Genomic DNA, 16,954 nt, shown 5'->3' on the forward strand with positions numbered 1-16,954 from the left:
ACGTTCTCAAATTTAAATAATGTAAAGATTGGAATATATGCAAAAACATTCAAATATGAGATCGCCAGCTATAAGTGAATTAGCAGTACAAGTATATAACAGTCTTGAATGGAAAAGTAGTACCTCCTGCACATGTGAGCTATGGAACCAACCCCTAATATCTCAATGGCAGAAAAGTTCTAATGGTACATCAGGAATTAACATCCCCAAATTTTAACACTGAATCACTCAAAAGCATACTACATTGGCAGTTACCATTATACTTGCTCATAATTCAAGTCCAACTGCAAATAACACAGCCACTGATCAGCAATTGCATAATACACCAGTAGACCATGGTCAATGTTGTTTGTTCTACTGACTACTCCTAACAAACTGCATATACCCAGATCTGTCATTGCATAATGCAATGGCATATCTGGAACTGTGCAGCCTGAAGCTGGAATTGGCTTAGAACTGAGTACATATGGTATGTTACAATGCATTCTACTATAAAGTTTCCATTAAGAAAAACTTACCTCCTCCAAGATTATGCCACTAATATAAACATTCATTAAGACAGTGATCCTGAACACTAATATTTCTTCATGTCAGATTCTGGATTAAATCACTGACCATAGTGACTATAATTACAAATAGAATACAAGCACTATCAATATCCTTTTCTAAAGAGACAATGAACTGATCCCAAATTCCATTTAAAAAATGCATAAAGAGTTATATAATTCGTAATAAATATACAAACTTACTTTGAAGGCATTTTGAGAATTTTGTTCATGACTTCTCTCATCCTTTCATTGTTAAGGTAGGATACATTGGTGTCATTTGGCATGTCTTTAGAGTCCCTGGCAGTGACCTCCCTTGTTAGACTCTTCCTTGGCGAATTTTCTACCATGTCTCTTTGTTCATTCTTTCGTACAGAGTTTTCTGAACTTGCTCTCATTGAATTTGCAGTCGGTTTGGGTTTTACCTTGGCAGGGAATCCTTCTCTTGACTTACTAATGGCAGGGGTTTGTTTGGATCCAACTGGCACAACCTTCTGCACGAAATAAAAAAAGAAACTTCTGAATGCTCACAGGGATAGCATTTTCAACGAAATTAATCATTTCTTTTAAAAATTCTCCATCAATTATCTTATAGTCTACCTGATCTTATTTGATATCGTTTTGGCTTGACCCTGAGATTTTGATGGGAGGCTCTGGTGCAGATTCATTGATATTAAAATTATGCTTAGGTTTTAGGTTATTGTTACTCATTTTCTATATAAAAACACACAAGTTTTTTTGGGGGTACTAATGAATGTATCATGCATGCAATCTCTGATATGATTAACAACATATTAATTTTAGACCCTTAAACACAAAATAGAAAACCTTAAGTCTGATGCTGCTGAGACATACAATTCCACTGCCATAAATGATAGCTCTATCTATGTGCTAGCAGAAATGTGACAAATGCAAAGGTGAGACAAAGACGAAGTCCTCTACTAGGTGCAGATAACTGACTTTTTATGGTACTTACTGTACTTGTTTCACTGGTGTATTTGGCAGCTTGTTCGTTCTCCGCCTTTAGAGCTGCTAAAACAGCTGATGCCTCATAGTCGGGATCCTCCACCTTCTCTTGCATCTTACGGTTTGCTGACAGTGGTCGTGCTGGTTTCATGGCTGGCATGTCTTGATTTCAAAATAAGTAAAATAAATCCCCTGCCAAATTTCTGACTCTGGTAGGATACACGTACAGAACTAACATATTCATTAATTTCTTTCCCATAACTTCCATGATGATTAAAAAATGATTTAATCATGATCTAGATATTATTTCAATAAGATACTGTTTCTAAAAAGTCATGATCCATCAGTGAACCAGTAGTTAAAGTGCAGAATGCATAAAATGGGCTCTCCCAACAAGAAGGAAAAAGAAAGTTCCAGCTCGACCCTCATGTTCTTAATATCAGTCTTTGTATACATTTCAAGTCTGATTCATACATTTAGCTCTTCAGGTATGGCATACACTTGAAAAATAACTAATGATGACCTATAAATTTGATGAGATTCTATTATCTCATATGTGGTACTACATACCTGTGAGATATTTTGTAATACTGTGAACATTAGGCTCAGTATCTAATGGATGGAAGGTTCTGCTGTTTCAATTCAACTCACTATTCACATTTGGGTTGTATGCATTACTTCAAAATCATGATTATTCATATCTTTTTCAATCAGATTAGAGCTAATTTTATTTATTCTTTCTTCAGTCTTTTAGGATTTGACTCAACCATTTGCTGGCAGTCCCTCTTTACCCATGAAATCTAAGATTCCACTCCTAAACTTCGCCAAGACAGACAGTGCACATTTTGAGACTACCTTATGTTGGTTGACACAAGTCTTAAAATTGTTTCATACCTGATGCAATATACATTTATATGAAATGAGATTTAAAACAGTCTGAAAAAATTATTTACCAAATATGATTTCTTATCAGAAACTCCCAATGTCCAATTGGGCATATAATAAACAGTATAAAATCAGCCTGTCACACATGTCTAACATATACAAGAATTTCCAAAGACAAAAGATAATGATACAGCAAAATGATAGCTGTTTATTTTGCACATAGAATGATTATGCTAATTGATTAAGGCAAGTCTTGTTCACTACATTTTATTTAATACACAAATAAAGCTACTTCCATGACTTGCCACAGCAAATTGCTTTCAGACTTACAAGAAATTCAAAGGAATGATAAGTCTCACCACCTCCTCTGCTTGATACTGAAATGTATCAACATGTTAGAAAGTAGAACTTAAATCATCCAGCTTTTTGGCCTAGAAATATTGAACTGTGGATATAAGTATCATGTAAACAAAACCTTATATACACACATCTTAGATAAGTATATTTAATGGAAAATGTTTAGATTATATTTGACTTTTTAAAAATAAATGCTATATCCCAATTTGGTTGCTATGAAAACCATGAACCTTGGTTTGATTAACTTTTTTTGTGCCAACAATTTGTAAGCATAAATTCATCACTTTCTTCAATTTTACACCAATCTAAATACTATTTTTCGATGGATTTGGCTGAAAAAGTAGGTATTCTTCTGAAACAACTCTGCATACATGGATGGGAATATGAAAACAGCAAATGTTGACAGATAATGAAAGGATGATGACTGAACGCTAGACCAAACTTGGCCTTACAGCCTGGTGAGCTAAGGAGGACTACAAATGGCTGATATGGCCAGAACCCAGAGTGGTGTTATTACCAAAACTTACATGTGACCCTCTAAAGTGTAGGAATAAAAATATCAAGGACAATAGATCATCTCATGTTTTCTTTAATGTTCTATACCTGAGGACTTGTGGACAGTGGTGGCTGACTTTGACCTCGGTTTATTTTTCCCTGACTGGGATTCATCTGCTGCATACTGTTTAGGCAAAATGTCCTCCTCTTCATTTGTCTTTCTTGCAGCAGATAATTTTCTTTCAACCTTCTCCTCTGAAAAGATAGAAAAATAAATAAATAAAACAAAGTGTTTACTTGTAAACACAAATTTCCTCAACAAAAAGGAGCACATCTGGAGTCGGCAACAAGATACAGACTGATATGGATGATAATACTAGTCATTTATGCCCAAAATTAGGTCACAGTCAACAGCTTTTGGTATGATTGTCTTGGCTCTCCTTGAGCTGCATCCACATACCAGTTTTCATGATTGCAGGTAAAACAGAATTCAAGACAATGACAGTAACAGCTGACAAATATAAAACACTCAAGTAAGAAAATTAGGTCATAATCAACAAGTTTTTATATGGTAAGATTTTACAACTTTACAATTTTCATTGGAGTAGGTGAAGGAGGGTCAAAGATACCTAAGGTGTAACAAACATGTATCTAAAAACAAAAAATTCACTTCAGCTTGAACATTTATCACACTGACATAGTTTCGGTATAACTGATTTGTATCAGCACACCAAATTTTATGTTTTGGCAAACTAGGGTCCAAAATATTGAGAATATAAAGAATGGATAGCTGACAATACACAAGTTACTCAAGCATAAAAATTAGGTCACAATGACCTAGTTTTTGGTATGTCTTAGTTACTTTTGTCAAGATGTATCTACATAACACTTTGCAATTGTGTAGATGAAATAGGGTCCAAGATATTGGGGGTGGGGTGATAAACACCTGAAGAAAAAAAAAGCACTAAAACATGAAAATTAGGTCACAGTGACAGTTTTGACTGATTAACTTTCATGCTGAGAAGCATCCACATACTAAATTTCACAAGTGTTAGTGTAAAGTTGATGACTGCAGGTGAAAGAGATTCTCTAATATTAAGGTTGTAATAAATAATTGCATGAATGAACAAATAAATGAATGAACAATCACAAATGTATGGGCAAAACACTATATCAACTCAAAATTATGTTGGCAAGGGAGACAATAAAAAGATGCAACATTAGTAGCAGACAAAATTTTCTGTGCTTTTATTCTGGCACTTTTGCAGGCAATTAAGAAGAACTAATGGGGCACCAAGTACCAATATTGTGAAAGTTACCGGTAAACACTTGGTTATTTCCACATTCATAAACTTGTGAAAACTTAAAAAATAGAACTGTCCCTATACTCTGTGTGTGTGTGCACACACATGTACACACACACACGCACACATGGTATCAGCAGACTACAGATGGACTAGGGTTAGGGTTTAGGACTTTGGCAATCTAATTAAAATCAGATTCGGACTTTGGACCAGTCAGTGAACATATACACACACACATGGTATCATCACACTACAGATGGACTTTGATTCACTCACGGATGTTAGTTTAGAGTTCCTTCCTATCTACTGCTCTTGTACCATTTTAGCTAGGTACTTCATGCTGCTTGCTACAATCCACTCAGTTGTGAATAGGTACAAGCATTGCCCCACTGCGAATGGTTATCAGCATCTGCTGGGTGGTGATGGTAATGTGCGTTTGCGTGTTTTTCTATTTTTAATGAAGCTTTAACAATTTGAGTCATATCACTACAATATCTGCAGTGTGGCAGTTTATTGTGATGTCTAGCACAGAGGCATCATTTTGCAGACATGTGGCATCATGTTCCATCCAGTCCATTATCCTGACACCAGGCCAACCAGTCCTAACACTGACCTCTTAATGCCAAGCACCAAACGAGGCAGCTATTAGTACCATTTTTATAAGACTTTGGTATCACTTGGCTGGAGTTCAAACCTATGACCTCCCACACCCAAGGTGGACACTCTAACCACTTAGGCCACCAGAGCAGTTGCAGTGGTAATGGTAACCTCCATTAATCTCCTATGGCACTCTCATCTGTTTCATCACATAGATAAGCTTCATCTTTATGCTCATAAAAAACTTAAGTAGCCTTTAAAATATGTGGGGTTTTTCAGAATTGAAGAAATCTGGAGAAGAAAAAAAACTAATTTCCATTGGTCTGCAATTTTAAGTCTAACTGGATTAGTTTCAAAGTTATACAAAAGGCTTACTTTAGGTACATTTTAATTAAACAATTAAAAACAATCCACAAACAGAGTGAACTGTACAGAAATATGGCATGCTTTTCATAAAATTCCTTTTTTGTCTTGTATATCAATGCTTCAATAGGAAAATAATGATGCTCACATTTTATCTTTTGAAAGCTGATAGGTCACTGTGACCTTTTATCTCTTATGTTTAGTGCTTGTAAAGAAAAGATCATTTTAAAAGGTCTGATGGATGTAGGGCTACTGGTATGTAGGATACAAAATGATACAGTATACCTTTTGGCAATAAAGCTGATATGCATGAAAAGAGGTTACAGTGATTCTATTTTAGCATCAATTACTTTTCTCAAGATGCATCCACATGCCACTCCGATGAAAACATGCAAAATAGTCAAAGATGTTGAGGCTATAATGAATGAACATCTGGAAATACAAAAGTCACTCATTTTGGGGGAGAGATTACTGTGATCTACCTTCCCAGAGATGCATCCATATACCAATATTGATAAGTAGAGGCAAAATAAGGTGTAAGAAATGTGTGTGTGTGTGTGAGATTTGGCTTTTTAATGAAGCTTGAACAATATTTCAGTCATATCACTATGATGTCTGCAATGTGGTAGCTTATAGTGATGTCTACCACTAAGGCATCATGCTGCAGACATGTAGCATCATGTCCCACCAAGTCACATTATCCTGATAACAGACCAACCAGTCCTGGTATGAATCAGCCTAGGCTTGAACCTGCAACCTCTTGCAACTGAGTTGGATGCTCTAACCACTTAGGTCACTGGAGTGGTCATCCAAGAAAAGAAGGGTGTGACAAACAGACATCTAAAAATACAAGTCTCTCAAGTGCAAACTAGATTTGTGTTGATAAAATATGTATAACCTAAATACCCAAGAACAAGAAAAAGCCCAAAATCCAAAGAATGATGAAAATGAGAAACTCAATTCAATGACATGGAAATTTATTCTACCAAAATGTCATCTGTCCATCTCAAGATATTTTTGTATAACTGTGCAACAATGTTTTTGTTAGAAAAGTTCTGAAAATGTGTCAGAACAAAAAGAAAAATTGCTATAATTGTGTAAAAAATATAAACCAGCCAAATTTTATTGGTCTCCTTCAGTGCTTTTTGCTCATTTGTTCTAGCAAGGTTTTTGTAAAAATGTCCAACTAAATTCATAAATGTGTATATAAAAAAAAGAATTCTGTAATGGACTGAAACGTAATATAAATACAAAAAAGTTTACCCTGCTTCAGCAGTCAAACAAGTGTTTTGCTTAATTATGCTAAAATATTTTTGGTCAACAATGTCCATGAAACTAAATAATGTTTAACAATAAAAAAAAAAAATGCTGTAATGGCTTGAAACTCTAATCAGGTCATCTACATATGGAAACAAACATTTCCTGGCAAACTTTTATTTGTTACCTTGTTATTGTGCTAACAAAGTTTTTGTCAAAACATCTAAGTCTAAAAGTTCACAAATATGTAAAACAATGTAAATTCTGTGAGGGACAGAAAATCTAATATAAATACAAATAGGCTTAACAAATTTCATATGTCAACCTCAAACAGTTTTTGCTTAATCATGAAAATAAGATTTTGGTCAAAAAAGTCCAAAAAGTTCCAAATGTTGAAACAATGCAAAATGAGTACATTGACCTGAAAATTTAATCAGGTCATCTACATGTCGAAAAGAATATGAAAGAAAATTTTATTTTATTGACATTTAGTGGTTTTTGCACAATCTTTCTAATAGGTTTGCCTGGATAGATGGTCAGATAGGTGCACAGATTTGTTGTGGATGAACAGACAGATGAATTTACATGACTAAATCATGATGACCATGCTGCAAGCAGTGGGAGCATAAAAATACAACACAGTGACCTACTTTTGATTTGACTTGAGTTACTATAAAATAGTTTCACATGCCCATTTTGATCATGTACAACATGTTAAAATATATGGATGGTGTGATGAGCAATCTCTGAATAAGCAGTCTAAATTTGATGGAGTTAAGATACCCTTCCTGAGTTATAATGAGTGTGGGTGAAAATAGGGTTTAAAATATAAAAAGTGTGATGAATAGACCATCTGAAACTATACAGTCCTTAAATGTAAAAGTACATCGCAGTGACCTACTTGCATAAGTTATTCTTCCAGCGATGCATCATTCCCACTATAATGAGTATAGGTGAAATAGGTCATGGATATGTAGTTGGTGACAAACATGTAACAAACAAATGTATGGGATAAATGCTGTACTTGCATGTATCAAGATGCGATTCATTTGCAAATTTTTCAGGTCCATAAATATCACAACTATAAGATGGCAAAAGAAGGGTAAAATCAAAATTAAGCTAGGGTGTTATGTTGTATTAAGCTCCATACTCAAGCATGTTTCAATCTATAAAAGTTATTCTGCAGAAACAACCGTAAACATGTATGAATGACTTGGGTTACAATGTAACCTACTGAATATTGTAAGGGACACGGAACATGAAAGTATCGAGGCTATGACGGCTACAGGAATTCTACTCCCCATAGCCTACAGAAATAAAAGTGGGTGTGTCTTTATGCGATAGTCTTATCTTAGTGAAGTCAACAACTTGATAGACCGCAGTGTTTTAAAATATCCTATTGAATGAGTGTCAATAACCTGCCTGCATTTATCATATTATGATATTCTACCATGATATAGGCAACAATAAAAATACTAACTGACTTCTTCCTCACTTCTGCCCTCAAATTCCTCACTTATCACACTTTAAACTTGAGGGCAAAGTCACTTCTCCCATTTTCCTGACCCTACTTATACCACTAGTAAATAACAAACATTATACATAACTTGCCGTGACTATTGCCACACACCTGCTGATTAATATCATGTGACTAAACCTAACAAGTGATAAGTACCTATATTACAGATCACTGATAATATTATATATATATACCCCCCTCTCCCATGATAATTCACCCAAAACAGGGTCCACAAACATAGGCTGCACTCTAAGCAATGTGCAAGTTACCGAGAGACCTCCAAAAATTGGAAAAAATCACTCTGACATCGAGAAAACTGTGGGTGAGGGGAAGTGGCATTAGGGAACCAGGCTTTTTATTGACTGAATCCTCATTTTACAATCACGTTGATGAAATTTTTTAATTGGCATAATATTGATGTCGTGATTTTATTGGAAGTAATAATGAAACTTCTTATCATCCTTGAGGATATCTCTAAGTGCCAGTTCAAGAATTCTCTAAAACTCACTTGCCCACAATGGTCCGTATCTGTGAAATCAAGCTCTTTATTTTACAAAGTATTCATTTTGCTTAGCTGCATTGCTATATTTGATCACATTTATGAAAGAGTCGGTTAATTTAAGGTAGTTTTTGTTACATACACAATAACATTTGCAAGTGTTCGATTGATCAAATGAAATGAGTTCACCCAACATACAACTGGGGCTGCTAGATTTTAAGTTGGTTGGATTTTCATACCATTTAACTTTTCTTTTATTCCACCTCCTTTATTTGATTCAAAAGACATAATTAACGTGATAATACAAGGAGGCCAGCTTTTAATTCAGTGCAACAGTACAACAAATACTTCCATAAGTCAGTTATCAAAACATGGTCAGCACTTAATTAAGTTCTCAGAGAAACACTCGCGGACATAGCTGTTACGGTAGGTTGACGCATTTTACATTTAATTTCAAGAGGACACATTCCATTTATGACAATTACACTTATTTAATTTGTATTTATTTATTAAAGTACTGACTCCACTCTGTGTGACAATTTCATTGATCACAATTTCCTAACATATCGTTAATTGCGGTGTACTAGGAATGTCGTTTGGAAAGAAAATATAAAAACATTGCACGACCAACTTTTAAATTTGATATTTCATAGCGTTTATTAAAATTTCCAGGTCCTATCTACCGTTTGATGATAAAACAAGCGATACATCAGAGTTTCCATTACCAATTTTGATCACGATTTTCTTCAAGTTCAACATATAGGGATCACTTTTTTGAGTATTTTCTGGTATAAAAAATGGGATCCACAACTGACCCTGCTGCTTTGTGACCACTGCATGGAACATAACTGCTTCATTGCGCATTTTTAACTAAGTGGCAGGAAAAGCACACAGGCTGTCCCTACATTAGAAGTTGATGCTAATTGATGCTCAGTTCAGTATTCTGCTGAAATTGATTTTGGATACAGACTATAACCCATAATTTTTTTGTTGCTGCAGTGACATTTTGTTGGCACAGCAGAGAAAATTGCTATAGTGAATCCATAACATTTGGACAGTGTTCCTGTACATAACATTGTTCAAGAAAGCCATTCAAGTTACTTGTATTCAAAATGAGGCCACCAAATACTGAGGTACACTGTCAGAAAGTGCAAAAAACAAGCAAATAGATCTTTAATGATGTGAATGCACCTTGTAAATAGTTCTCAAATAAGTTAAGTAACAATAGCAGAGCAAGGTATAGCCATGACCATACAACCCACATTATGATAGGCAGCAATATACCGAGGGGTTTTATAGTAAGGGACCACTGTACCATGATGAAAAAAAGAAAAGGATATTAAATTTCATCCTGATAACAATAAATGGGGTGCTATGTTTAATTGTCAATTCCTAATATGATCCTATGTATAAACTACAGTTTCTCACATTAGGATAACCTGTGCTATTTTGTTTTATTGAACTATCAAGTTTATATTTTGATTTTTGAATTATTAAACAAAAGTCATATTTAACTGTACAACATAATTTAATTTGTTCTTGCCTGAAAAGATTCTTTGATTTGATTAATGTAATAATTTTCTGTAAAATACACACAAGTATAGATTAAACAGCTCAAACTCAAAATTTCCTCACTTAGGCGTCACAAAAGTACATGGCTGGAAATATCTGGTTTGAGCATTCATTTTTTATACATATGTAAACCTTGTGACTATGTGTGTATTCCATAAATAGGTAATTATATATGAATTTACCAACATGTCTGAACAGAAAGGAAAAGCCAGCTATAAATACAACAGCTTTGACAAGAAGTATTTGGATCAGTGGGCACACAAGGTGATGAAGCTACCAATAATCAACACTGGGTGTATGCAGTAATGAGGTGTGTGTTACATACATATTAAATATTGTGTATCAAGTAAGATTAGTCTGTAAAATATTGAGGATCTTAAACATTACTAGAATACAGCTTTATACATGTATGTCAACTCAATGTATTGACTATATGACCTTTCATATATTAAACAATACAAAACCATGAGGGTCTTTTTTTCCTGTTTTGAATGTACTGTAGATACCATTCAACTGATTCTCTTTATATGTGTAGATGTTTTCTGGGAAGAAAGTAAAAATACTGTATTCAACATAATATTCACATGACTTAATAAGTGTACACATCCCTCTGCAGTCAAACCCTTACAGCCATTATGTTGTTGTTATTGTTATGGGGTTTAACGCCATTTTTCAGCACACAATAGGCCATGCATGGTGGCCAGTATTAATGGTGGAGGAAGAACCCGGGAAAACCCTGGGAAGAACCACTGACCCATGAGAAGCTACTGGCAAGCTTTCTCACATACTCATTTTAGCCGAATCTGAGACTCGAACCCACGCAGACAGAGGTGAGATGGCAGTGATCCATAACAGAAAGCGCTTTAGACCACTCGGCCACTCGGGGCCCCTACAGCCATTATGAATACATGTCTCAAACCTGGCATGTCATATAGACAGATTGGGCTGCTACATCTTGCAAAGAATCAACGTAAATTTTGTTTAACTGTATTGTATGCCTGGATCAGCTCTGTATACTTTAACTTTGATAATAATTACTTTCAAAAATAGATACTACATGTGCTCCAATCAAGTTATGAAACTGGTGAAGGTAAAGCTGCAACAGTTCCCCATATCCTTGTATGTATCATTTGTTTTATTTACAGTCTGACCATGTTTGATGAGAGAATGCACCTCTTAAAAGAAAATACAGCCAAGTGGAACTAACTTTTCTGGTACATATATACTTGTGCTGGAACATAGTCTTCAGGTATCCTTGGTCTGCACTAATTATGATGAACATTAACATCACAAATTTAGCCTCATAAATTAAGTACAAGTATATTTTTCTTTGATTTTTCCTGGAGATTTGCTGACCAGTGATGAATATTACCTGAATTCAACAGAAAGCAGCATTAAAGCCTAAAAATACAGTGTTTATTAAGTTCAGTATCTTCACATCAGTGAAGGATTACAAAGCAGGCAGATGTGACTGGCTAAACTCTGGAAATAGTTGTTGTTGCAGGGTTTAACACCATTTTTCAGCACACAATAGGCTATGCATAGCAGCCAGTATTAATGGTGGAGGAAGAACCCTGGAAAACCCCGGGAAGAACCACCAATCTGCCACATGTTTGTTCATTGAAATTCCCTTTTTTTAAATTCATAATGTGAATCTTTTGCACTTACACATCTACATGTACATAAGTATCCACTGTAGATTCTGGGCTCCATATATTTGTCTGGACCCAATTCTCTCCAAACCATTATTTAGTTTGAGGATCTACAATCAAGAGATGGACCACTGTACTATCATGTTTCACCCCAAAATGGTACATACATCCTGAATTAGAGGAAAAATGTTCTTGCAGTACCTACATATTACTGACAATCTGATCTGTTGATAGTGAACTAGATGCAAAAACATTAGATATTTCACCATTATTGCTGGGTGTCAAATTCTGACTTTCCAAATTCAAATTCAATAACTTTGGGACACAGGATGCAAAATTTTTATTGCATGCATTTCAGGACGTGCAAAAAATGCTATTGTGATTATACAACTGGACTTGTTCATAGTGTGCAAATTTAAAGATCAATAACTACAGTACTAATAAGATACTGAGATTTCTGAAAAGCATTTCCACCTTCCTAGACAGAAATTTCTAAACAGCATTTCCAACCTCCTACACCTGTCCCAATAGGTCAAATAAACATTCCCAAACCAATCCACACATTAACAGACCAAGCGCAATCATATCCCCATGTTTCAAGTTCCTTAGAGCACTAGAGGAGATGAACTACATCACTAATTGATGGATGAACAGATGGCCAGACAGATGTACTGATAAATACAGAAGGGCATATTAATATAATTCCCACATTCCCAAAAGCATAGTAACATTTATAATCAATGATTATATAGCTCACCTCTAATAGGCTATAATTAGTCTTGACTGTAAACATTAATTGTTATGCAGGAAATAAATTTAGACTAAAGTGATCCTGATAACAAAGTGATGGCCCTTTGCGTAGCCAAAGTTTCATTTGCTAATTTTACCCTAACATTGTTAGAACTTAATTTGTAATTAATACTCTTATAGCCAGTATTGTGCCAACATGTTAATAAACTATAAACCTACATACACACATAAACACACACACACACACACACACACACACACACACACACACATACATATGTACATGCATATGTAAATACTGTGATATGGGATCAAATACATTAAAACAAGAGCATACTTTTTTATTGTATCAAAGCATCAGTAGAATAAAGAGTTAATAAAAACTTGAGATCAGTGCTGTTTTGTCTGCGTTTTTTTTAAAACAAATACTATGTAGCCACTGTTGAACTGACATGTCATTAAAACTTAATCCTTCAGACAACCACACATACATACATACGTACGTACATACATACATACATACATACATACATACATAGATACATACATACATACATACATAGATAGGGCATAAAAGACATTAAAACAGAAGAACATTCTTTTCTATAATATCAAAGACTTGATACCATAAGATCCAAAGATTAATGTTGTTTTCCTGTTTTTCTCTAGTTATTTATCGTTCTCAAGGTTCATCATACCATTCTGGTCATTATACCATATAATTTGGTCATGTGACATCAAATAAACAGTAAAAACTATATTTCATTGAACTGTGACTGCTAGTGGTACCTAGATTGCATGATGGTAATTACAATATATATATATATATATATATATATATATATATATATATATATATATATATATATATATATAATACACCCTTATCAAAACAATTTATTTTTTGTTAGTTAATAAAAAAAAGTAAAAGACCACTGAAATGTGTAACAGTATGTATCTATGTAGGGTGCAAACAACCAATCTGATCATGAGCTAAATTGCACAAACTGAGTAAAATGTGAAATATAGGTTACAGTGAACTTCTTTTGATGTGATACACACAAATATCAAGTTTGATGATTCAAGAATTAACAAAATATAACCAAAGCCAATGTATTTTATGCAAATAGTAGTCACAGTGACCTACTTTTTTGATGAGGTTGTACTCTTGTGAAAATGCATCCCCTCTTCAAGTTTCATCATCAAATTTGATGATTCAAGAAATGACAAAATATGACCAGAGCCAATGTAGCTTAAAATATTGGTCACAGTGACCTACTTTTGTGGTGAGGTTGTACTACTTATGAAAATGCATCCTCCTTCAAGTTTCACAATTCCAGATATAGCAGCATGTAACATGTGCAAAAAACCCAAGAAAATCCAAAAACTTAAATAAGAATGTACAACAATCACATATGCATATAAGAAATTAGCCTTCTTCCCATGGGGTAAATGCTATGAATTCAATTCCATTACATATAGCAATACATATTTATAATACATAGGTGCATTTTAGGTACAAATAAAATGTACTCCTTTTATTGTTTCAGCCTTGAGTAGGTAAATATGTCAAGCTCCACAAAATGCGAGTCCAAAGGTAAGGAAACAAAAGAAAATAAACCCAAAGATGCAATGCCAAACATGAGCTCTGAGACGAAAAACAATAACACAGGTGCAGTGCCAAAATCTAGCTTAACAACAGAAAAATTTACAACAGTAGCAGCAAAACAAAAGCTACTACTTCCAGTCAAAACGGGATTAAAAGTGTTAATAATGAATGCTTCAGGCCCCAATCAAGGTGAAGGAACTGCAACAAGAAGAAAACAAGCCATACAAAATGTCATCAAAATACATAATCCAGACCTTGTTCTTTTTCAAGAATTTGTATGGAAAGGAATACATGGAAAAACATGGCTAGATTACCCATTTCCAGAATACTTCCAACTTACAATAAATAATGATGCCAGTATTTTATACAATATTAATGAATCAACTGTTGAAGAAAAGCCAATATGAGAACTTCAAAGAATTCTTCAGGAACTTCAAAGACCTACAAGTAAGCATCCAACATCAATTCCTCTAGACTTTGCTCCTATTCCAAGAATGTCTTTAAGAGTAGTTAAGACAAAGGGTGTACCTGTTATGGAATTCATCTGCATTTCCTGGCATGGAAAGCATGCAGGTATGAACAATGAAACAAAGGTAACTGAGTTTACATATCTAATGATTTTTCTTAATGAAATTTATGTGAAGTATCATTTACCAATTCTAATTGCTGGAGATTTCAATGTGGAGGTGAAATTTATCCATCTTGAAGTTCAAGATCCTTTCAAGCTCTATGAATACAAAGCCTCAGAGAGACGAAAGAAAAAAGGAGTGATAGATTATTTTATTGCAACAACAGAACTACATCTTTCTGACATGACACCAGTGGACCTAAAGAAGGATTCAAAAGCTAACAAACCAGAGGAGGTTTTGGATCATGACCCTATTATAGCAATGCTAGGACCTGCCCCTCTGTCTGACACAGTTCCTGCTCGAAATAAGATGAAATAATAATAAAACAAAATAAGATGACACAATTTGTTTATTCATATTTTTTAACTTGCAAATTGTTTTCCTGTGGTGAGTCCACTCTCAGTCACTACTGATTAAAACATTAAATTCCAGGGCTCATCCACTCATCCAGACAAGTGTTGGATGATTAAGATCACGCAATTAAAAATACTTAGCTCAAGACAAACTGGCTATAAATTTCATAAAAGAATTTTTAGCTGTGTTCAAAGCATATAAACCAGTTTACCTGTGCATATTTTGTCCAAAATGTATCTTTATATTTCTCCTGCCATAACTACAGTCTATATTTTATTATGGTGCATTCAATCCATAAAAGAGCTGGACAAGTTCTGGACATTTCATGAATGATTCTGAAATTATTTGATTCAATCACAGTGAGAGCTCATCAATCCGAGCCTCATATCTGAGTTAACCCAAAGTAAGTCTTGGTTACCAAGCTGGATGTTTATCCTTCTTAGAGACATGAACAATTTCTGATAATGAAAAGTTTTGAGTTCAGTGACAACACTATCAAACACAGTCACATAGTCCAGTGCATGCAAAATTTAGTCTTGGTCATTAAGCTGTTTGTACATTATTCTTAAAGGAATGATAAACCGCTTGATGATCAAGACTCAGTCTTATAATCGTAAGTTTATGCTGTACAAAATACCCTGCTAACATATTTAATATGTACAGGTACCAACAAATCTAATGACAATCAGTTGTATTTTTGTAAGGCTTATAATGCTGATTTTATTTTAAAATATTATTTTAAATTACTTTAGCTGTTGATTTTAAAATCAAATGGATTTTTTGTTGTATGTTTAATGCTACATATACCTGATAATACTATGAAAGTTTTCCTAAGTATAATCTCAATTTTCCAATCAGCAAATATATTGGTACGTATAAGTTTGTATTTTTGATATTCTGCATCAAACTGAAAACAAAAAACAACTGTTCAATTTCAATTTATCCTATGACATGAAATTATTAAACTGTATGCAAATTTTTTAAAGAGTTATTAAAATCATTCCACTTGAAGTCTCTTTCAGTCTTGCTTTTTTATTTGTCCAAGAAACTTGCTTTTCTATAACTAGAATTTTAATTATGTATTCCCTTCATGAATTTCACAAAAAGATGCTCCTGTATCCCAATTTTTGTATGAACAATTAAATATTTAACTTTTATGTGTTTCTGAATGCTATACCTTCAAATTCTGACACCATGATCTTATATTATGAATGCTTCTTATAAAAAAGAAAAAGGTTGACAAAAATGTATCAAGTTTCAAGATTAGCTGGATCACATAAGCAAACCCTGTATATCATATTGCTAAACTTGTCAATGGCAGAGTGAACACACTGTAGCATGTAATCTAACAATAATACCAACAACAGAAAACAAAATTTTTTAAACACTGCACATTACATGGCTTCCTCTGGAATTGGTTAACTCTCCAACACCGACACTTCAAGTGACATTCTGAGTGACATGGTATGCAGTGTGTTAAGTATGCAACGCCATTTGGTTGTCTCCAACACTGACATTTATCATGTATACTGTGCAATAAGTATGTGAGAAGGCCATCTGGTTCACTGTCCAACACTGACATTTATAGTGATATGGTATGC

At 34.2% G+C, this 16,954-nt stretch overlaps 1 protein-coding gene and 1 pseudogene across 3 annotated transcripts in view; one reads left to right on the forward strand and one right to left on the reverse strand.

Moving 5' to 3' along the window:
* Nucleotides 1-16,954, reverse strand: part of LOC149803166 (katanin-interacting protein-like) — a 225,754-nt gene that overhangs the window by 143,669 nt on the left and 65,131 nt on the right. For both annotated transcript variants that reach the window (XM_089952787.1, XM_089952785.1), the window contains exons 10-12: nucleotides 3,357-3,503; nucleotides 1,522-1,673; nucleotides 750-1,039 (exon numbers count right to left, since the gene is read on the reverse strand). In XM_089952787.1, coding sequence (XP_089808913.1) covers nucleotides 750-1,039; nucleotides 1,522-1,673; nucleotides 3,357-3,503 — 589 coding nt within the window. The remainder of the gene's footprint in view (nucleotides 1-749; nucleotides 1,040-1,521; nucleotides 1,674-3,356; nucleotides 3,504-16,954) is intronic.
* Nucleotides 10,551-16,369, forward strand: LOC149803167 (uncharacterized; annotated as a pseudogene). Its single transcript, XR_016420147.1, has 3 exons — nucleotides 10,551-10,669; nucleotides 11,505-11,573; nucleotides 14,312-16,369. The product of XR_016420147.1 is annotated as an uncharacterized LOC149803167 (transcript).

This window comes from Sinohyriopsis cumingii, chromosome 3 (genome assembly GCF_028554795.1).
Source record: "Sinohyriopsis cumingii isolate HCF-2022 chromosome 3, ASM2855479v2, whole genome shotgun sequence".
Taxonomy (NCBI): Eukaryota; Metazoa; Mollusca; class Bivalvia; order Unionida; family Unionidae; genus Sinohyriopsis; species Sinohyriopsis cumingii.